Source organism: Achroia grisella, unplaced genomic scaffold (assembly GCF_030625045.1).
Source record: "Achroia grisella isolate CSIRO2021 unplaced genomic scaffold, CSIRO_AGI_Agris_v1 utg640, whole genome shotgun sequence".
Taxonomy (NCBI): domain Eukaryota; kingdom Metazoa; phylum Arthropoda; class Insecta; order Lepidoptera; family Pyralidae; genus Achroia; species Achroia grisella.
Window position 1 is genome coordinate 727,348 of NW_026712977.1, and position 24,684 is coordinate 752,031.

The window sequence follows — 24,684 nt, forward strand, 5'->3', positions numbered from 1 at the left end:
GAAAAATTATTACTTATTGTATGGCCCCACTTTCAATCCTCTATCTCTCTTATATGATGCAAACAAAGTAATATGAATTAGTAGATTATAGACGAGTAGCAGATTGCGTTACTTCTAATTTTCGCGGGTTTAATTCCCCGGAACATACATTTCTATTAATATTTTTTTTATATTTGGTGGTGTTATTTACGTATATTATGTATTGGTTCTCAACAAAAAGTATGTAAGTACATATATCTCTTAGTTGTCTAGTACGCACATTACAAGTTCTGCTTAATTTCGGATTAGATGGCGCGGAATGTGTGTGAATTGTGCTGAGATATTATTATATATTAAGAAACCAATTGTATATGGATCCCGAGGTGCTACAGTTTCACAATATTAATATCTGTAATAACATTGGCCAGCTCTCGAACGTATCTAGTACACAACGTTCCAAAAATAGATAATATATAATTCTGAGATCATCGGTAGACGAAATTATTGGATTTATAGTCCATTGAGTGGCAACAATATAACTACATAAATATACACTTGAACAACTTTCCTCGAGGAAAGATATAATCCAAGAATTGTTCAAGTATTAATTCCAATTTGCCATATTGAAGCAAAACGGAAAATTGAAAATCTATTTTGTCGCAAATTGGAAAATAATTCTTGAACTGTTCGAACGATATTTATTTGCGCTACTAGCTGAGATCGCGGCTTCGTGTCCGTATTATTTTTTTAATTGTAAACCAATTGGGATCAAATTAAGACTAAATCTTTTAATTGAAGCTTATTATAATATTCTACTTATTTCGGTGCAATTCAAATATATACTATATATTTGAATTACACCAAAATCTCTAAACCCGTTTGTTATGCGGGCACTAAAGCACTGTTAATCGCCCTAATAATTAATAGGCTAATACAAAAATTGTAATTATCATAGTTTAGTCTAGTTTCTATTACATTGATAAAGTCTCCCATTTAATATTTATTCTCATATGTGATTTATAAACAGGTGATGTATATGATCTCTTGTCTGTTATATTTATAGATTTATTAATTCTGTTTTGTTATAATATGAGGACGGATCGCGATAGTATAGTGACGCGCTTAGACTTAATGATCCCCAAAGTATTTGGAGCGAATAATTTGAAATAATTAAAGTAGACATACTGGAATATATGGAATACTAGACCGTACGCGCAGCATCGTTTGCGTCCTGTTTTTGCAATATTTATCATTGCAGCTCTGCTCCTTTTTGTTATAACTTGACGGTCTCGGTGGTCTTGCGTTTAGCATACCGCTTTTCTTCCGAGGGTCGCGGGTTCGATTCCTCGCACGGTACGAACAAACATTTATGTTCATGAGTATCATTGTTTACCTAGGTGTTTTCTATGTACATATATTATGTATGTATTTACAAAAAAGATAGCTATGTATTTATATCAGTTTTCTAGTATCCATAACACAAAGTCTGTTTACCGTCCAGAGTTATTTATTTATAGTCTTTCTCCAAAAATGAGAATCCCGATGCTAAATGAATTTTCAAAAAGAGATCAGTAGTACCGGAGATTTCATTTAAAATCCAAACTCACAAACCATACCTCTTTATAATACTAGTATCGATTATTTGAACTAGTACTCTTTTTGAGAAATCATTACCTAATTTATTTATACGGTTAAATTTCATACTTTTATCTAAACCTACAAAATACTTAATTAAAAAAAAATTATAATTATATATTTAATTGTAACTAGCATAACCTCTTACGCTATATCCAATTAAATATACAAAAATAAAGTATGGAACCATTACTTTTATGTAGGTAATACAGTACCGGTACTGATGAGTCAGAAGTGGGTTCGACGAGGTTAGAACTCGCATAAAATACCATCAATCGATATTCATTGACCATATTTACTGAGGTAGACTATGTACCTATTTCAGTCGCCAAGTAGCTTGCTTTGTAAGATGTGTTTGGATCGATGGTTGAGACACGGCAGGCTAATTACAGAGTACGAAGATACCACACCTTAGTTACCGGGATTGGAAAAGGTGACAATGTTATTTACCACCAGTTGGAAATTTTTAATAGTAAAATTCCATTTTCTTACCTATAGGTTATAGACAAATATCTATTTTTTTTATTTATCTTGGCTTTGATTAGTAACGATATTTCCACCTTTGTGGTAGTCTATTTTTATATACAGCTGGCATATATATATGATGGTTTGAAATTCATAACCCAATAATTTCATGATGAGCTGACCCAATTTCATCCTATTATTTTTCCACTGGTGCCCGCCAGCGAATACCGGTAGCGCAAGTGGATGCACCATATATATCCATACAAAGAAACCATTATATGTCTATCATCGGTCTTGGGTTCCCCACATAAGTGGATGAATTACCTTATTCTCTTTTAATGGATGATAAGTGAATAGTGCTGCTGTGCCTGCTTACGCTAACGGTTTACGTTGGAGCTCTATTGAAGGATGATAGGTCAGATAGATGAGCAGAATGTTGAACAGTTGTCATCTGATCTCCATAGGGAACCTCGTGGAGATCAAAAATCAAGACTTGGTATATACATTCATACCAATTAGCTTATTAGTAATGTTCTATCAATTCCCTGGTCTCCTATAGCCTATTACTTTTTTTTATAATAACGCTAGTTGGATTGGTATATGGTTTTATTTCCACTATATTCTTACATCGAAGTATTCATTATATATCGCACCTATGGGATGAGGAGCGATGACCCATTGCATTTTTACTTCATAACCACACGAATCGATAAATCCACATTTATCGATATATGGAATGTCTATAAATCAAATAAAACCGGTAAATTGCGAGTCTGACTTACGTACAGAGGATTCGGAACTGATATTATACTATTTAATTTGTTTCCTGGCTTTAGTATACCTACTACTATCCATTGAGCTGTTTGCCTATCTGTGTTTCAAAAACTAGCTTTTTGATACATCATACCACTTTATTTATAATATTTAATACCTTTATTAATTTTAATAATTCACTTCTTAAATACATATTAATATGTAATAGCACGGATCGGAATAGGTAGACCTATTTAGGAATATCCAAAAATCAAAATTTTTAACATATATTAGGTAACACATTTTTTTTACTACATTGTACTATTGTTGATGACTCCTTTTAGGCATAAAGATGCCTATGCCAGGAGGCTCCACTCTTCCATAGCTTATATCAAAAATCATTGACCTTAAACATTGATGTTAATATGGATTTGGCGCCCCAGACCAAGAAATAGACCAATGTTTTTTTTTTGTTTCAAGAAGTAAATTATTGTTTAAACGTGTTGGTAATTTTAATTAAGACTTTATATTAGTTAAATACAAATAGTTTGTTCTTTTCAATTTTGTTTCGAATTTATACGGAACCCTAAAACGGTCTAAACGCGACACAAAAAGTATAACGTCATTCGTGCGAGACCGACACAATTCACACTCGTGCAGCTAGTATTTTTTTTATAATTACACTGTTGCATTATCAAACCTATATACATAATAATAAGTTTGTATTTCGAGTACCAAGCACTTTTTCCTGTCGAGATAATGTACATTACTATGATGCGTAATTAAACATTATTAAATAAATATAAATAATATATTACGTACTTGTTTAAAGAAGCGACTGTGAAAATATCTCTTAAAAATGAGAATATCGTTTGCATTACACATAAGTTGGCACCCCGAGTGCATAACGTGCATATTTTTAGCTAATTTAGTATAGTAGAGTGACATATATATTTTGTTACAAGAAACTTTACGAAAGTCGAACATCTAGACAAAACCACTAATAAAAAAAGTTCGATAAAAATATATTCATTTTACCGATTCTTAAAGAATATATCAAAATCTTATCTTTTAACATTTATATTTTTCGTGTATTATGTACAATACTGATAATACTGACAATACTGATTTTAATAAAACTAATTTTGGAAACATCTTTAAATACACTACAGTTTATCACACGCCTTTCTTTATTAATGTTCTGTAATACATTACTTTGTTCTATTGTCAATAATTTACACAGCGTAAGCGATATAAATAATTAAGTTTTTAGTATATTTTCCAAGTGATGGATTACTTTATCGTTTTATATTTTTATGTATAACGCCTATGATCATAAGAATAACATAGAATTCTAATGGTAAAAGAATAATCAGTGGTATAGTAGTTTCGGTAGCTATTCAATGAAAAAAAGGCAATCAAATCTTTTTTCTTTTATAATATTAATATCTATAGAGTTTATTGTAAAATTATTATTATTGTAATATAAATTAATAAACTTACTTGTTCTTCCTTAAATTTCAAAACAACTGCTTTAAACAACTTCGGCTCGCTAGTTATAATGTATTAAACTGAAATGGTAAACAAACTGACGGCTCATCTGATGGTAAGTGGTGACAGTGGCATATACTAGTACTTGAACAAACAGCTCGGACATGACGTTATCGTGTGACATCCATGATATCATGCAACTAGTTACATGACAACTTAGCGAAAACTTTAATAGCCACTTCGCGAACTGAAGTTTTCTTTCTGTGACATGAAGTTTCAAATACAATATCACGCCTATGAGTTTCATAAATGGTGTTGCTATCTGAAATACAGAGTTGTCCCAGTTAACTTGGTAGTTTACACTGCACGTTTGCACGGAGATTGTCTGAACTGGTAACTTGACTGTTATTTAGTTTAGTGTATGTAGTAAGTAACTAACTATATGTAGTAAGTCTGCAACACCTTGGACGGTGTGCTTGTAGTCACGTTGAATTGGAAACTAACAAGAAGAGGTATACGTGGAACATTTCCGGCACCACAGTTTCTATAGTAATAAAATAACAACTTGGTATAATTTATACAGATTAATATAGTTCCCAAGTAAGTAGAAACTGTATTATAGGTACTAGACTACTACTGTCAGACTTAATATAATTTGTTAATGCATCCACAATATGCATAGGTTAATACAATCATAGTAAATAATACAAACATATGTTTGAATCGTGTAAAATGGAAGCTTCGACCATCGGAAGTAAAAGGCTGGGTGTTAAACTCCTAGATCACTGCGGCTGTCAATACTATATAATAGATCTACTTTTGTCGGTAACTATATTATCTAAGAATAAAACAGTTATTTTCAATCACTATGTATATATGGGCAAGGTAATGCAGAGATACGAAAGAATCATCCAAACTTTTGCTTCCTACATTTATCAAGACATGTTTGTAAGTTAAAATGATTTTTTTGATTTGATAGTGTAAATTTATCTTTTATTTTATATGCTAATAGTATTTACAGACAACAAATTAGTTAAAAACAAATTCATGCAGGGCTGCCACAGATTGAAATCTATTGTAAGTTCAGAATGTAGTTTCAGCCAAGAAAAACTAACATAAAATTGTGATATGACGTTTTCAATTGAGATATAGAGATATTGATACATGATTATAATAAAAATGTAACTTAAAGCGGACTTAAATGAAATATTATAAGAATTATACATACAATACTCTGTTTGTTTATTATTTTTGCTTAACAGAGCGTACATACATAGTTACTGCCTGACGTCATTTCTTCTACATACGGTATATATTTCTAACATTCGTGGACTATTAAATAATGGTGAGGGCACGTGTCTGAATTCTTATTTATAGAACAGACACCCGCTCGTTCTTGTGGTGTTACAGTGGCTTCGCTCTGTGTGGTAGTGGCTTCTTGTACGATGCAGAATAAATGTGTGATTATTTACTACTAAATCTGTGATCTGTGATGTGATCTGAGAGTCATTATTTGCAATTTTCGGTTTCGGTTACTGTCTCTCGTAATAATGTAGAATCCATACAAATAATTACCTTTATAATTATAATAGTTTTATATATAGATATATATATATATAACGTCATTAATACAATAGGACAAATGATAAAACTAAACTTAGCTGTTTTGGTACATATTTCGATAAAGAAGGCCGTCAAAATTCAGTGCCCCTCCGTTCGATCCCCCGTTCAATTCAAACGGGATTCAAAATTACGACTGTCTGAGCTGAGGTTGGGGTTCAACCTCGGTTCACCTAGTGGTGCCCTCAAGCGGGAGTTGGCCTTCAGCCGCTACATAAGTCCTTCCGAGAGTTTGGAGTGCCATCTGCACTCGTCCTCTATCGTCCGGTGAAGCTATAATCACCAGCCGTGGCCACCGTTAGAGTACTCCGAAAAAAAAAACACTTCTCCATATTCGTTAGTCAGAGGCTCAAATTATCGACGTCGTGGTGAGTCCAACACTAGTGTAGATGTATTTCAGTAGGAAGTGGCAGGGAGCGAGCCTACTGACGCCGACGTCTCGTTATTTTTTGCTTTCTTATCGGTGGTTCCTCCACCGGATAATCAGAAATATAAATAGACATACAAAGTCCTTTTTAGGTATCGGCCAGATTTTGTCTTATGATCTTTTGGTTGTAATTTAGAGTAAAAAACCGCTAGGCAACGAAGTTTCATTTTAGAACGGAAAATCTTTTTAGCGTTTGCGTTAAATACATTTCTGCAATATTAAGTTTATTCTAGGATAAATAAATACCTGTCTTGGTGTACAATGAAATTAAAACTTGGCAACGCTTTAAAGCTATAACAGATAGCATTCTTGTAAAGCAAGTCGTGTTTCAATCCCATCTCGTCGCTGTGTGACGTTGCTTTAAGCTGCAAAGACTGGTAGAGGATATTGTGAAATGTTTTGCCCCCAGGCAGTAATGTAAATAAAAACAATATCCTGCAGTATATGATAGAATGGGATTTCACTATAACTGAAACGTGAAATAAATTAATAGGACGTATATGATCTTTAATTATCTGATAAAAAAATCAATACTTTGATTCGACCTTGATAGACTTATTAATCGCTTCATGATAGTCAGAAAAAATAAACAAAGTGACAAATGACTCATTTAATGTATAATAGATATCATCTATATATAAATGAATCCCCATATTTCTGTCACGTCATAATGTGAGAATGAAAACCGATTTCATTCATCTTTATTTTAGTCTCTATTCATAGTCTTCTGGCATAGCTTTCTTAACTTTTAGAAACTAAAGCAAGAGTACGCGATATCAAGTCGATTTTAACCATCTGCGTTTGACAGTTCGGATATTTGATGACAATAAGTTCACCCATTCAAAGTAGACCTTTGTAATGTATAATCAGTTATTAGTTTAGAGTTGAGATGACGTTTCCACTAGTTAATTGATTTTTATTAATCGGATCTTTTTTAATTTAAAGTTATAACTAACTAAGTTTTTTTTCTAATTAACTAATCTATACCCCGTAATTTTTTTAAATCAAAATTTATTTAATTCAGAATTGTGATTTAATTTTATGGATGATAATGGAATGGTGCCTGTGCACCGCTTGTGCTATCTGTTTACGCTGGCGGGGATTTACGCTCATCGTATCATTCTTCACTGGCGAGGGATGATAAGATGACCTTGAAGTCAGTTAGCTCAACATGACATATTAACCAGGAATTTATTACGACTGTTCCCGGGGGAAACCCATAGAGAATTTGCTAGCAATAGGGTCAACAGTCCATATGCCTAACAATCTCGTTCCACCAAATAGTCACTTATTAAGTTTTGTAATCAGTATCTCGTCAGTTTATTTTTCTTCTGTCGAAGCTGATTTATCTTTACTATCATTAAGCACTGTGTAAGGCAAGTCCATCATGCTCCAATCAAACAAACCTTAAACAGGTCATTATAATGACCTAGTAAGAACTGCAGTGATTTATAATTTGAGATGAGGGTGTGTACACATCAAATTTGAAATTATAGGAAACATTGTATTTGCTGTGGAATTATACTTTTTTATTAGATAAATAAAATATCCAAAATAAAATAGTCAAAGTAACTCATCTGCGAGTAAAAGTTCTATCAAAACCCGACCGACAGACGATAGACAGCCAGACCTTCAAAAATATTATGTACTTTTTTCACGTAATTAATTTTATTCGTACATTTAGTAAAATGTTTGATCGATAATTATAAATTACAAAGGAGAATTTAAATTTTATTTATTTCTATAGATGTATAGATTATGAATGTTTCTGAGGAGATATCTATTTTATATATATTTTTAACTGAATCTCTGATGAAGGAAACAATTATTTATTTATTTATATAACTTCAACACACATAATACCATGAAAACAATACATATAGCTTAACACCTCATGGCAGATTGATATCAAACCAAAAACAATCGTGAAGGCCTGTATCTTTATCTATACTAATATAGAACTGAAGAGTTATGTTTGTTTATTTCGTTTGACGAGCTGATGCAAATAAAATTTCACGCGGTACGAGTCAGCAATCCCACCATATGATTTTGATAATATATGTGATTTGTATTATTTATACGCTTAGATTCATTTAAACGACATATCGTTATGTATATTGTATTTCTAGTAACAGATTTTATCCTCTAAATAAATATATCACTGGACAATTAACACTGCACCATCTAGTCGCATGGTAAGCAGAGCTTGTGTTCTGGGTACTAGACAACTAATATAAATACTTACATATTTTTTTTGTAAATACATACATATATAATACAAATAGAATACACCCAGACCGTTACAAACAATCTGTACGAGACATAAAAATTCACTTCGCATTCATTTGTTTTATGAACAAAAATATTATTAGAGAGATGTGAAAATACCATCATGGCGTTTCATTTATCTCCACAAATATTCAACTATGATTTATACAGAATCATATGCAAACAAATGTTGGCACTGTGCGAGGAATCGAACCCGCGACCAAGCAGTCTGATAAACCGCTAGACCACCGAGGCCGTCATTACTTTATTGCACTTGTAACATAGAAAATAAAGATAATTATACAAAAATGTAAACAAATGTGGGTTTATCTCTGAAAGAGATCTCTTCCATGCAACCTAATGCTGTGATAGAGGTGGTAGTTAGCGCATAAGGATCCTCGAGTTTTGTAAAAACATAATTAGTAAAGAATGCCTTGAATGAATAGAATAAAATAAATAAATCTTTATTCAAATAAACTTAGATTCAAACACGTTTGAATAGTTATCTTATTTTTTTTAATGTGCAGTTCATTCGGAGATCTGTCAATTTTGTTATTTTATCAAGCTAAAAGCCCGTATTAAATATTATAAATTTAAAAGTATTAGATATTTGCAGTATTATTTGTTAAAAAAAACTATACGTTAGGTAAAATCAACCCATTCACTACTGTATGGGCTATGTGTATTCCAAACGTATCTTTACGCTTTTTAACCCCTTTTATAGTAGCCTAGTATTTGCATTATCAAACTACTAATCTACAAATAATTATTTAAAAGCACTCGGTTCGTAAGCACGAAACCCCATACAGGATACTAGCAATTATAAGCCTTTGACCTCGTTATTCAATTTTATTCTTTAATGTTATAATAATAGGATTTTATTGTAAAATGTACTATGGGTCAACTTATGTTGGTCAGATGGTACCGTTTCGGAAACCATTGTTCCCAGTACTTCAGTAACCTTGGGTGGGTTGTTGAACCCATGGAAAAGGGAAAGAAATAATAGTTCTATCTCTGCTTAATTAAACTGCCACCTCTATATAGAGTTTGGGTGATATTTTGTTTCAACAGGAAATAGTATAAATTGTGGCTTATACTCTATTTTATAGTGACCAAAATATACCAAGTAACGCTCGGCTTATCAATATTAAAACACTTGTGTATATTTTAGAGCTAGATACGCAGACAATTTCTAACGTAAAAGTCATGTGCGTGGGTACATTCGTACCATACAATTTTGCAAATATGATCTTGTTCTCAAACTTTAATACGATGCTAATATTAAAGTATGTCCCAGGCCTCTTTTCGCATTTGTATGGTAAACGTATTACTATGAATTTTTTTTACAATAACTATTTATACTTTTTATTGATTCGACTCGAATTTGCCCATAGTATAAAGACAACTAATATCAATATTTCACATTCGTTAGATTTTCTGTAAACAATTTTATTATACAATTTCTGTAATTAAAAAACTTGATTGGTGATTGATGAAGTGGTCTAGCGGTTTAGCATACCGCTTTACGTCCGCGGGTTCAATTCCTCACACGGCACAAACCATTGTATCCATGAGTATGATTGTTTGTATCGGTCTGGATGTTTTCTATGTATAATATGTATATATTTAAGAAAAAATAAAATATCTATGTATTTGTATCAGTTATCTAGTTACCTATAAGGCAAACTTTAGCTAGCTTAACTTGGGTATAGATGGCGCTGTGTGAATTGTCCTGGGAATATTATTATTATTATTATAAATTTCATATAATGCTCATTCGTATAAATAATCCAAGACAATATACAAATTTGAAAATATGTGCAAGACACTGAAATTATTATGAATTTACAGAATAACGAAAAGAATACAATTATATTTATGCAATAATGGAGTAAGCCGATTAGAGCGGGACGAAAATATTTATGGCAAAATTTCAATTGAAAATATTGTTAGGAGACGCAAAGTCTCAAGGAATATAGATAAAACGAAAACTAATGAAATACCTTCATCGTAATTTTATTGCGTGGACATACTCAATAAAAGGTGGCGCAATGAAATTACAGGGTATCGAGGTTTAAGAACTTATTTCTAGGTATCGAATTTAAATATATTTATATATACGAGTATTATATAGATATGAATTAATTTGTTACAAATGTTTTTTCTTTTTTTTTACTTATATTAAAATTTGAGCGCGTTTGACCGCAATCTCACCTGATTTTAAGTGATGATGCGGTCTGATGTGACCTTGTATATGTATCCTGTAATCTTTTTTTTTAATAAATATCTGACCTCAGAGTTATCCTGTCATCCTCAACTGGTATACCACTAACGTAGACAAGTGCACCATTCCATTATCCATACAAAAAAAAACTATTATATTCAATAGAATACCCTCCTCCCTCCTCTATGGGGAATACCCTCGCAGCATCTATCCGTAAAATCTTTCGCTATCCAGCGGTTTAGCACTTTACTTCCTATGACTATAGATTTGGTTCCGGCAGGTTATGAGTACAATTGTATTGTCATTGTCCTGTATTGGTCTAGTTACCGTAACACAAACTCTACTTAGCTTAAGACTAGATGGCATGTGAATTGTCAAGGGATATTTTTATTACAATATTCCAGATGGATATAGGATACACATTTTATCTATTAATCAAAACGTCCAAAGTCGGAAACAGTGCCCAGACATTAAACAAAGCAAAGTGCGTAGAATTCCCTAAGCGTGAAATTTGCTGCGAAATCACGTTCTAAATAACCTTATTACTTGTTTAAACACAATACCTTTTGCAGACATGCTACGAGATGGCGCGGTACCTCCGGGAGGAGCCGAGGAAGAGGAGGGATCCCCCTCAGGAGGAGGAATGGGCAAGATCCGCGACCTCGTCTCCTCCGTCACCTCCATCTCCGAGGCTGTTTACCATCACGGCGGTGAAGAGCGAACCACCAAGCGATTGCGACGAGCCTGAAATCAGGGGTAAGCCATTATTATATTATGGGCCTTAATTACTAACAATTATGAATTATTACGTTTAACTTCAGCATTTGGAATTATGTACGGACCATTTACCAGTTGCATTTGCGTAGCGTACAACTTAGCTCGTATACACGCAAATCAAATAGTTCATAGAAAATTGCAGAACTGTTTTTTTTTATTTGTAGAGCTGAGGATTGTTAATACCTTCGTTAAGTAACTGGACCTCTGCTCGACTTAGGTTCTTTTTTAGTAAACATTTGTAGGTTGTGTTTAGAAACGGCACCTACTGTTGTAGGTGTCGTTTAGGATATTATAAACTTAATTAGTAGGAAAATTATACCTGTTGTCAATTTTTTTCCAGTCCCAATTATAGGAAGCTCTAATTTTGTTAATATTAAATACCTCCCATGACAGAAATAAAAAATTGGGTAATTATTTCATATGTTAATTTCATTCATAACGATCATAAGTCAATTATTTATTTATTACAGTATACTGTAATAAATAAATATCTATATTTATAAATATAATTCTATATTTATAATAGATATTTAGTACAAAAAAACTTTATAGTTCTTAAAATTTGAGTTATAGTCTGTCAGTTAAAATATATTTTAAAAGGCACTATAATTATTCATTATTCCACAATAGTATTTATATCATCTGAATTTTTACATTCCTTATTGTTTACATACTACCACTATAGAAAATATTTGCTTATTACGCCTCCTCTTCAGTTATTATTTTTAATGGCATATTCCTGTGTTGGTGACTCACTAATTGACAATTATACAATTCAATTAAGGGACAGGCGAGACCTAGATTTGAATAGACGTCAGGCAACACCCAGTTAGCATGACCCCATCTGTCCCAAATAGACCTCGGTTTCTAGATATATTTCGATATCAGACATATTCGGCGAAGTAAATTTAGATTAATATAGGTCTATAGGGTTAGTCTGAATAACTAATAGAATAACGAAAAGCTTTCCTAAAGAAGTAGGGTTGAAAATTTGAAATAAAAGTTTTGTTATCGTTGTACATAAACTTGTTAATGACATAACTACATTAAATTAGTAATAATGTCCAATTCTCAAGTGTAACTGTAAAAATTCTAAATGTTTTTTGTTAGTGTTGTGCCTTTAGTTGTTTGTTGTTGTGCGTTTTTCGGTATATGCCTTATACCCTTTACAATACACTACAAATTAACTTTAAAATAGGACTAATATTACAAAATAATATAAATGAAGTATCGAAGTACTATCTTCAAATCGGTGAAACAATTTTGATGTAATTATTTATTTGAAATCATCACTTTCTATGAATATTAATAATAATATTTATAAATAGTACACGATAATTTGGAAATGAAAAATGGAGTTAATAAAATAAAATAGTAATTATTTAACGTAGTTTTATAATTAGTATTTAACAAACTCTTGGAATGAGTATTCACATAAAAAAATAGCTAAATGTATTTTATTTATCATTTTTAACGAAAACACATTTAAAACGCTGCTAGTGAACTTTCAGAATAATAGACATGAACATTGCTAAATTAAGTTAATTAATAGTAGCAGACAGCTCATTAAAATTCATACAAAGCAAACGACTACGTTATTTCTCTGCGAAATGTTGCAGCACATTTATGGAGTTAAATTCACAAAGTTAACAAATTAGCTTATTATTTTATATTTAACAACTGAAGGCCGCAGGTCGTTTAATATCAAACAAGCTTTGTTATTGACCGTCCAAATATATTTACTTTGTCGGTGTACATTCACTTGCACTGTCAATGCATTCTGCATTTTAGTTACAAAATGCACCATAAATTTTGGTTACATTAAATTTATCTCTATTTAAAAGAGAATAATTTTAATTTAATTATGTTTATTTTTATGTATACATAGATAGAAGGTGTATGAAGTCGTCTGTTTATTTTGTTTACCTATTCCAGCTGAGAGATAGCTTGCTTTATGAGCTGCATTTTATTTAAAAGAAGATATAAATACAGGCTAAAAGACGTGACATGTTAATCCTTCTAATTACAAGCCGTGAGCTTCTAATTACCAAAAATAACAGTTTGCATTATAGAAGTATAAGCATAGATAACGTAAAAGATAGTAATGGTACTATTACTCATATTTGTGAACTCAGCTGCTTATGGGGATTGGTCTGTTTGGGTTGCAAACACTGATTGACTGCCTGACTATTTGCTTTTACAATAGCATATGCTGGTGTCACTCTATTCTGCCAAGATTGAATTTAAAAATTAATCTGTATTATTGTAAACATGTATAATATTAATTTGAAAAGAATACGAGCTGAGTTCCTTATCAGTTGTTCTCGTCTTGAAATTATTCTGAACTGTAGATTTGACATATCATAAGAGTCTGTAATAGACCTACATGAATAAAGATGAGAAAAATATTTTGAATTTGAATTTGAATTAATGATACAAAAACTGCATCAAGCAACCGACACAGTGACGGAACGTGATAACATTATGCGCGAGCGCAGTGAGTCACAAATTTGTAACAGTCAACTGGTCGAGCAGTAGATTGACGAGCGGTGTATGAAATGATTCGTATGAAAGATAGGTAAAATGAAATAATGAATGGACTAATGTTTGGAGGAAGGGATGAAAGACGAAAATCAATGAATGGAAAACAGGTACGGTTGTAATCGATTCTAATGCGATGTTTGGGGGTGCTATACGTTACATTCATTTATTACAAATGTTTATATGTATACAAGGGGGATGGTCATTGTTGCAAACTATTTTTATATATTTATGATTTTTTATAATATTATATTGTTTTTATATGATATAAGTCAATTAAATACAAAAATATTCTACGACTACAACGGTGCCGTTTTACTTTTGCTCGTCATCTTGGTCTCCATCTTTCACAGTCATTGTCCGACATGATATAAAAAAAAAAGCAGAAAATAGTTGATTTGTAAAAAATATCATTAAAGCTACCATCGTTTTTGTACGGAATATTTTTTCGGCATTTTGTTAATTTTACATTAAAGCATAGAAGTAAAACTCCTGTCAAAGGAAACGGCACATTAAACTGAAATAAATATAATTAAAAATATGTTACTTATTAAAATGTAAAACGGTCACTTGATAATATTGTTACTTAAGTAAGACATCTGACAGTGTTACAATAGAAATAGCTAAGACTGAGCTAACATGTTCACTATTGTGATCCTAAGTTCTTAAATAAATAAAGAGACGTGGCTATTTGTAGAAGAGTTAAGAGTTACTTTTCTGAACACAATCAGTCCAGACTTTAGCTACACAGTTGTTTCAGCTATGAATGCGGAAGAGGCAATTTTAGAAGCGGCTTTGCTGTGGAGGTGTTTGTTTCAAGTATGGAAGTGATTGAGTGCATTAATTTGCGTATTTCAAGCAATATATTTATTACTTATCGTAATTTTTAGTATTTTGTGTGTACTTGTAGTCAATTTAGTGGATTTCACAGATTTATTTCGCGCAGTGAGAGCAGTAATAAACAGTTATAACGCAGACGGCATGCATATGTACGTTAAGTGATAGCTCATCCACAGGATGATTTACCATAAACTTGTGGTAAATCATTCTATGGATGATCTGAGAGGTAATGTAATGTTATTAATATGTTATATTATCTACCAACTACACGCTTGTAAGTGACGCTAGTGGGACGATAAGATGTCTTGCTCATTGTTTAGTAACTAACACCGCGATAAATAACGATATTTATGATATTTTTCGGTCAGATCATTATCGTTTAGTTATAAATGCAATTAGAACGCAATATTACCTATTAAATTGTCTAAATTGTATAATTCTATCCAGGTATGAGGAGAAGGAATGAATGAATAGGCATCTATTAAAAGAGAGTTAATGATAAGTCGAGACGTATCGATTTTCCAGCGGAATTTTGCAGGTGTACCGATAAGATGTTTTAAGATTCTAGTTATAGAATTATTATAAATAATTTCTATAAAGATATTGTCCTGGTCTTTCTGGATATTGGTCTACTGATGATGTGTTAGCGATAACAGTATGGTGAAGGTACGTGTACGACATAGAGCTGCTAGTGCGTCTGTATATGGCTTAAGAAAGCTTGTCAACAAATGTGAAGAATACGGTATATTAATAGTGTATAGTAAAAAAGTCAGATTATTAGTCAGTAACTGACCTGGTATAGTGCCATTAATTAAAATTAAGGTCTTGCAACGGCTATACAAAATTAAGTATTTTGATCATATGTTAACTCCTGGCTTTGATTATAATGAACGCAGGTTACTGTCTGTATGAGAGAGCATATTGGCTCGCTGGTTTGCATGCTGTTCACCTTAAATTGCTTACAGTCTGATAATGCTTTGCCCCGTTAATAATGCTGTTGCCCCGTTAATAATGCTGTTGCCCCGCTTCTGTGGTACATGATGTACTTCTGTGGTACATGGCCACGGTACTGACTGCTTTAAAGCGACAATGCGCAAGAGGTGCGCCTCCCTACTGCGCAGGATGCGAGGGAGCATTAATATTCTGGGCAATATCACTGACAGATTGGATCATGAACCATTGCTGCACCTTGTCTGGCGGAACTGTGCAGCAATGTTTCGAATAGTTCAGTTTGATTTTTCTCATTATATTTCATTTAAAGTAAATGTTTCTTATAACAGCTACAAGAAAAGCTTACAATAACCTACAAGAAAATTATTACTACTAAAAATGTTCTGAAATTAAATAAATAAAATTTATTATAGTAAAAAATGTTAAGTCATTGTTGTTGTAAAATCTTTATAATTTATACATAATATACATTTAACTCTCAAAGAAGGCTCAATATACAATAGAATTTATCCCATTGAAGGATCACTTCAACTCTCCTTTGAGGGTTTAACAGAAATCAATAAAATACCCAATCATTTCCAAGAAATGTCTTTCGGAATACATTTCTTTATACTGTTGTCGCTACTCATCCGTTCCCATTTATAATAAAAAAGTAACTAATTTAATTTGTAAATGTAAGATAAATAGAAAAATCTCTTATGATAGATGAATTTATAGATGATAGCAATATATAGCAAGAATAAGTTTATTTGCGGACAACGTTATAATTTTAATTTTCATACTGCTTTCTTGATATATGATAGCGTAGCGGCTTTTGTATTGATTGCCGCATGCATCCTTATGTAAAGTGCGAATACTGTAACTACCATATAGTAATTTTTGTAGCTGTGACGTGGTCGTGTGGAATGAGTAGTCAGGCTCACTAAAATGTCCAGACTTGTGGCGGCGTGGTGGGCCGGGTCAATGGGTTCCCTAAAATATGGTCGAGCGTGTGATGGCTGGCTCATCCGTCATACTCGTGAACGAGTGCTGCTTGTAGGGACTGGTCTGCTCTTATCACTACGACTGATCTAATCTTATTGCATATTTATATTTGACCCAAAAAATTAGTGTTTGTTGGTAGTTTGTATTCACACGTTTCGACTTGTAAATGTAAACTTACAAGGATTATTTAAAAGAGCAACACACAAGTTTCTTGCTCGTTCTTCTTGTGATGAGACAGCTTTCCGAACGAGTGGTAGATAAAAAACAAATTGTTATGACTATTCAAAAGTGATTAAATTAAGTTTATTTGAATAAATGATTTTCTATTCTATTCTATTCTATTCTTATTGGGATACTTTATGTGTATATATAATAGAACTCATAACAATTAATCTTTTGTCTGTTTGTTTGTTCTAATATAACCTAGGTAATGACTTAAACAACTTACTAATACATTGTCTACTTCGCTTAATGTTTTGGGTACGATTTTGTTAAATTAACTGTTCAAGGGATCGTACGTGGCGACGCTTGCTTTCCTATATATGATCTGCATCATATACGTGGCATCTGCACATGGGTTGTCATTTTGGTATTGGAGAACTGGGATGTCATGTCTAGACCATGTAATTCACTCACACATTTAAACTAAAACACATTACAAACCTTCAAATAATCATCATGATTAAATTACCTTCATTACATTTTTTGGGGTCGACGCAGATTCATCTTCTTCCACTAATCTTAATCTGTCATCAAAGCTTACTCTCCTTTTAAACATATAGTCTTTCACACAATCCTTTTCTTACAAATGACTGCTAAAAATGTAAGATAAATATACTAACGACGACTTTGTATAAACTGTATGTCGGTACTTGAATGGTAGAATGGTACTAATAATATTCAAGCAAGATTTATACTTATAGAAGACTCGTACAGATAACCGTTATTTCTAATTTTCTTGCATGATTAATTCCGGATGCAATAACCGCTCAGATCTTGCTAAACCTGTCTCTTCCAGGATATACTATCCAGGACACTGGTCTATAATGTGACACTTCGCTAAGTAGTTCGATATATTGTTATTTTATACCACTTACCCGTCCGTGGTTCACACGAGTGTACATATTATACATACAAACCTTCCTCTTGAATCCCTCTATTGCTAAATACTGCATTTACATCCGTTGCGTAGTTTAAAAGATTTAACCTACGCAACGGATGTAAATGCAGTAACGGAAGCGACTTAATTATATCCTAAGCAAAGATTATATGTCATCCGCGCAACATATTCTGCATTACATTTCCCCCGCTTCCGTTGACTTTTCATTGCTGCTTCGTTCCTATTAGAGCTAGGATTTAGCGTGAGGTTATATCGGCTATAGCTTACCTCGATAAGGCTATCCAACATTAAAGGATTTTTCAATATCGGATAAGTAGTAGTACCGGAGATTTAGATTAAAACCCGAACATTGAAATAAAAACTTCATCTCTTTATAATATTTGTATACTCCGATGCAATATTTGTAACAAATTATTTATTTCGGATTTAACTTTTTTCTTTGTCTATAATATAGCTTTCAATTTAATGTTGCTTTAGTAGGTATATTATAAATAATTGAAATAATATTATGTGACTATTGCAATTTTGCTAATATAAATTTTATTTATATTTAATTGGTAATATCGTATAATGTATAAAAACGAAACACTCACCTTCCATTTATAATTTTATATCATTAGTTAGTGTTGGTTTACGAATTCTTTTAAAGTAATATATAATATAATAGAGAGTGGACTGTATTTATTAAACAGAAAATAATTAATGGAAAAGGCAGCAGAAATACGATTTCGACGTGGAAGAACGTTTTTTCCACATTCCGAACATCCCAAAGTAAGTAATGTAACAAACACCAAACTTCTCACCTTTGCTCCGGAACGTCCCGATGTGTAGTACTGTTTAGTGGCCACACACTCTAGAGTGTATATTTACATAAAAAAAAATATGATGTTGAATAAATTATTAATTATCTTATTTTATATAGTTAAAAATACGTACGAGCGTCCTTTTTATTCCAGTTCTTATTTTCAATTGTTTTATATTCTTTTTTCAAAATTTAAGTGGCCAGATGTATTTATTTGTGGCCAGTATTACCAAGCGTCCTTTGCTTCAGCAAGCAAGCCGGTGATATAACCTGCTTAGACTAAGGAGGGTCGGAATACGGAACAATCAGCATGTTAGTAGTATGTCTAAATATTTTATATATATGTCCCAATTAGTATTTTCAAGAGGATTTAAGTCATCAATTTATATACATTGGATATAATAATGTTATGTTTCGTGTTATCACCATACATATCGGACTCAATCATGCTACATTGTTTTTAGAAATAAATACATAGTTCCATATTCACCTACATTTTGGGCATGCAAATTTAAATTAAAGATAATAAATTTATAAGTTTAACAAAAATGAATAATTAATATTTATCATATATAATTATTCCGAATAATATATATTTCCAAAATATGTATGTCAGAATAAAATTTATTTCCAAATTTGAGTGTGAAATTAAAATTATATGTAACAGCTAGTTACATATAATTCCGGCGACTTCGTCCGCGTGGAATTTAGCTTTAGTTTTAAAATAAAAGAATTTTACTTATTACATCAGCTACCTGCCAAAATAGTCCAGTCAAAATCGGTCCGGCCATTTCATAAATTAGCCGGAACAAATAGACAGACAAAAATTGCAAATAATGATATTTTGGAATATGTTCCGTATTTACATTCATATACATGTAGTAAAAAACGGTTATTTCAATATTACAAACAGACACTCCAATTTTATTTATATGTAGGTATAGATAATAGCAATTTCTAAATTCTTGTATACCCAATACTATTATCTATTCTAGACTATACCCGTACACTTTCCTTTCAATGTTAAATGAATCTATTCATCATGGTACGTCGCTCCCACGAACACTTACCCTCACTATTAACCGTGATGATACGTCCGTGGGAATGTTATAGATTTAATAAGAGACAACCATAATGGTTTATAAACTATAACCTTATAAGGTAAACAGCAGGTAACCGTGGTGATATACGTACTAGTTAATTTCACTTAATTGAGTATGATATGTGAATTATGTGGTAACACAGTAGGAATATAGGTAATAGGTAGGTTACGTTCTCAGGTTTTTAAATACGATCAAATCCATAAACAGTATAATGCAATTTCACTGTATTCGTGACTGCTTATTCAGTTACGTCTATACACGCAACCGATTAAAAAAGAAAGAAATATATAATATTTATTCATCACTTACAATTCAAATAAAATCTTGTATTATATTGCATATTGTAACATCAATTATAACTATAAGCAAATTGCAATAAAGAAAAGTAAGAAAACTCACTCGGTGTTTACCGCAAAAAAAGAACAGCCGCTTCGTAGTCTGTGGTCACGACGCCACTACAGACGATATTGACGCTTTATCCAATTATTGGAAGTTTATTAAACAATTTATTGCGTTACAAGTCATTATCACCTACAGCAGAGTTGTAGTTTTATATCCAGTTGGGTTATTATTGCAATTGTGTATTTATTGTACCAATAACACAGAATTTGCTTAGCTTGGGACTCGGTGGAGCTGTGGGAATTGTTCAGGGATAATGAATTAAAAATTCGTCTATTCCATTCTCCTCCTCCTTCTCTTATTGACATTTCTCATGTATTTTTGGATGGTGTACTTTCAGACTTACCACCATCACCCCCGCCGCCGGTGCGTCGCCCGAACCCTCCGCGCCAACATGCGCTGCCGCACGCCGCAGATCCTAGGCGGCGCGTGCACCGCTGCGAGTTCCCGGCCTGCGATAAGGTCTACACCAAGAGCTCGCACCTTAAGGCGCACAAACGGACTCATACAGGTCAGTGCCAGTACAGGAAATGCTCACCCGGCGGGGAAAGGATTCTTACGCATGGACTGGTGGCTCATTTGCTAACTACCCTATAGGTTTGACTTCCACTCAGTTCTAACTAGAAACCATCGTTAATTCCCTGATTCCCTGGGCTAATTTCCCTGACTGCATTGTGCCATCAACAATAAGACTAAAATGTTATACCTCCGTACCTAGTAAATTCACGGTCATAACTGCTTTTCATTCAAACCGAAACACAACTTGCAACGTAAGCTACTTAGCGAAAAAAGTATATGAGGAAAAAAATTATATAATCCAATAGGCTCGCAATAAACAATTCTCTTTACTGCTCGCCTTCTTACAATTTTGGTCAATTGAATTGTTCTGTTATTCTTTCATCTTCTTTTAGACGTTCCCTGTAAATGTGGTGGGAAACAATTTCAATGTCGGTTAATGAGAATGGTCCCCTTTATGCGGGCGTTAAATCAGACATATCAGGTCTATCCCATGCCCTGACGAACAAAACAATGATACCCCGCTCTATTTAATGCTTATATATTATTGTAGAAGTTAATTAGGTACTGCATTACCCTGTCACTAAGGAAACATCGCACGACAGAATTATAATGAAACGAAGAAAGGAACTCAGAAATATAATAATAAATCTAAGAGAATCTAGATTAATTCGCATTGTTTAAATATCAGTTCCGAACGAGTGGTAGATAAAAAACAAATTGTTATGACTATTCAAAAGTGCTTAAATTAAGTTTATTTGAATAAATGATTTTCTATTCTATTCTATTCTATTCTATAAATGTGTGAAAAAATATGCACTTCAACGATTGTTTACTAACAAAGATCTCATGCTGTTTCAGGAGAGAAGCCATACAAGTGTTCGTGGGAAGGCTGCGAGTGGCGGTTCGCCCGCTCCGATGAACTCACTCGGCACTATCGCAAGCACACGGGCGCTAAGCCGTTCCGTTGCCGCCATTGCGAGCGTTGCTTCTCGCGCTCCGACCACCTAGCGCTTCACGCGAAACGCCATGCGTAGCCCCCAATCCAACCGCCTGCTCCGAAGAAACGTAACCGCAATCGCTCGCGCAAACAGTAAGCGAGCAACGATGCGGTACGTTGCAATGGGCGCGCCTCTCATCATGTTTAATTGGTTCTGTTTATGGGTTGTTGTAAATTGTGATCTTCATGGAATTGAACGTTGTGAACGGTTCGTTTGTTCTCTTAGTGTTTCGTTAGTATGAGGCGCGCGCCCTCGGAGCGGCGCGGTGCGGGGTAGGGCCTCGCGTGATAACCAAAGATTACGCTACGCACTGTAGCTGAGTCAAAACTCACTTCACATAATGCTTTAAGGTTAATTTTTATTATTATTTTAACGGCAAAGAGCGGATAGTTTGTTTGCAATATCTTTGGCACCGGCCTTCATAGTTACAGTTCTTTGTTGCTATTAAATGACGTTTTATTATATTAACCGTTGTTTAGTATATAATGTTTTGTATGCTTCGTGTACAGAGAGTTTTTTTATGTCGTTCGGTCGCATAGCGGCCGCGCGCGAGAGTTGTGCCATTGTCCGCTAGGGCGCGGGCGCGGGCGCGGGCGCGGTAACGCATGCGACAACGTGACGCGTTGCGTCCGCGCATTGCGACGCCGTATTTTCAAAGTGACATAATTATTTATTGTTTCGCGAATGCTCGGCTTACGTTCCCACCGGCGCCGAGCACAAACTTTAATTTAGGCTTAGAACGTGCGTCGCGTTACCTGATACAGTCGATATTTCGAATTAGTTACTTGGACGTGTCGTTTGTTAGGGAACCGTTTTACGTCTGGCTTGCTGCAGTGTACCTACTTGTTGCAACATCAGATCTCATAGGACGCGTGTCGGCATTATATTAGGTAGGGTTAGACTCCAAACTTAAACTTTAGAATATTGATTAATTCTGTAGTAGGTGTTATTTAAAAAAAACTAAATAATTGATACGCATTTTGAATCTGCGTTTTCAATTCAATATAAATTAATTGTAACGTTCATTTATTTGTTAATATGTTTTCTTCGTGATCCCAAAAATCTCGTTTAATATAATTTTTTTTAGTTGGTATAAATATAATAAGAAGAATCTTAAATATTTAAATTGTTTCAAAATTGTATGCTTCATGTTTTGTGTTTTGCGGGGTGACTGTTTCGAGGTATCGACGGCAATTATGTTTATTTTTTAGTATGTTCATTAGTTAAGGTAACGATATAGATTTATTTAGATATGTAAACATTTTATGTATCTCTTTTCGAAGGCTCCTATGGTTCAGAAGTGTACGTGAAACAAGACTTGTCGATATTCGATTGAGTTTCGATCACTAGATTTGCGGAGATTTATATGTCGAATGAACATGATTAATAAAGTTATTTTATAAATTAACTGAACTTGATGATGTTTTAATGTTGTGTTAGAAGAAAGATTTAATGTTTTGTTGATGAATGATGAAAATCCTTTATATTAATAATAATTAATAAATAATAGTGTAATAAAAAACTAATAGGATTTATACTTATCGAGTTACATGTATAGTTTAAAATAAAATTGAGAGATTTTTTTAATAAACAACATGCACTATGTTCAAAAGCAAACAATCCTCTTTAATATGTTAATTAAAGTATTTTTTGTGTATATTTTTAATTAAATGCGATAAAACTCCGCAAATCGCACTCTGAGCCATAACATCTATCCCGTTACGTTACTTTAAGCTGTCTCTTGCTTTCATTCCGTACGGACTCGCTGTGCAGTGTTCAGACATTCGTATGCAATTATATTATTTAAAGATCTGCACAGACGAGTTGCGTCACCTCTGCGCACTTATACACTCTTTTTTTAAGAATAATCTTCTATCTACAGGGATTTGCTGTAGTTTTTTTTTTATTTTACAAGTGCGCATAGGTGTTAAACAAGTTGATTCTGAACACAGTCGCTATTTTTTTTTAGATGGAATTTTAAGGCATTTTGCGGCGTTTGGTATCGATCGATGCCGTGTCTGTTTATAGTGAAATTAGCCTTTTAGGGCGCTAAATACCAATCACTTTGTATTGCGAAACATGGCACGCTACAGTGTTGCTACGGAAAACCGGTTGAATTCGCAATATATGACGCGAGTTAACGTCTTAGGTACTAACATATGTTGTACCTTGAATTGCAATGGCTTCATGCAAAACACTCGTTTATTTGGCAATCGCAAATTTAGTGTTAAGACTTTCGAACCCGTCTACGATTTGCGACTCGAAGGTCCGGCTCTTAACCCTAAATTTTCGAATGAACAACTATTTTATTTTCAACTAAAAATTAATTTATAACCGTAGGTTTGCAGTGTCCTCTACACTAGCCCATATTTTCGATCAATCAACTGTATTACAAATATTCGAATAAAAGAATGTTTGGATTTTATTCTTATAAGAAATATCTTAATACTTTAATAACTTTTTATGGTGACATTCTTATCAATTTAAAATAGAGGAATGCATAATATTCGACCCATTTTAAATTTTTATTTACCAACAGAGACCTACATTACCAGCTATAATTATAGAGTTATCACACATGCACCTACGCAGTGCATTTTCAAAAAGTGTAATTTCGCAATACAGGTGAAGCTATTTAGGCATAGCGTAAACGAAACGCTCAATATAATATGTTAGCTTACATTAGTGTTATGAAGGTATATATTATTCTTGATTATTAATATAATATTGTAATAGCCACGGAAAGTTCTTTTTGGATGCCTATTTTTAACAATAAGTACAACGACTG

At 33.1% G+C, this 24,684-nt stretch overlaps 1 protein-coding gene across 1 annotated transcript in view; it reads left to right on the forward strand.

Annotated features, from left to right (window-relative positions):
• Positions 1 to 22,477, forward strand: part of LOC131849245 (Krueppel-like factor luna) — a 147,179-nt gene extending 124,702 nt beyond the window's left edge. The window contains exons 2-4 of the mRNA XM_059199273.1: positions 11,435 to 11,618; positions 20,720 to 20,890; positions 21,757 to 22,477. Of these exons, the coding sequence (XP_059055256.1) occupies positions 11,435 to 11,618; positions 20,720 to 20,890; positions 21,757 to 21,932 (531 nt within the window). The 3' untranslated portion in view covers positions 21,933 to 22,477. The remainder of the gene's footprint in view (positions 1 to 11,434; positions 11,619 to 20,719; positions 20,891 to 21,756) is intronic.
• Positions 22,478 to 24,684: the final 2,207 nt, after the last annotated feature.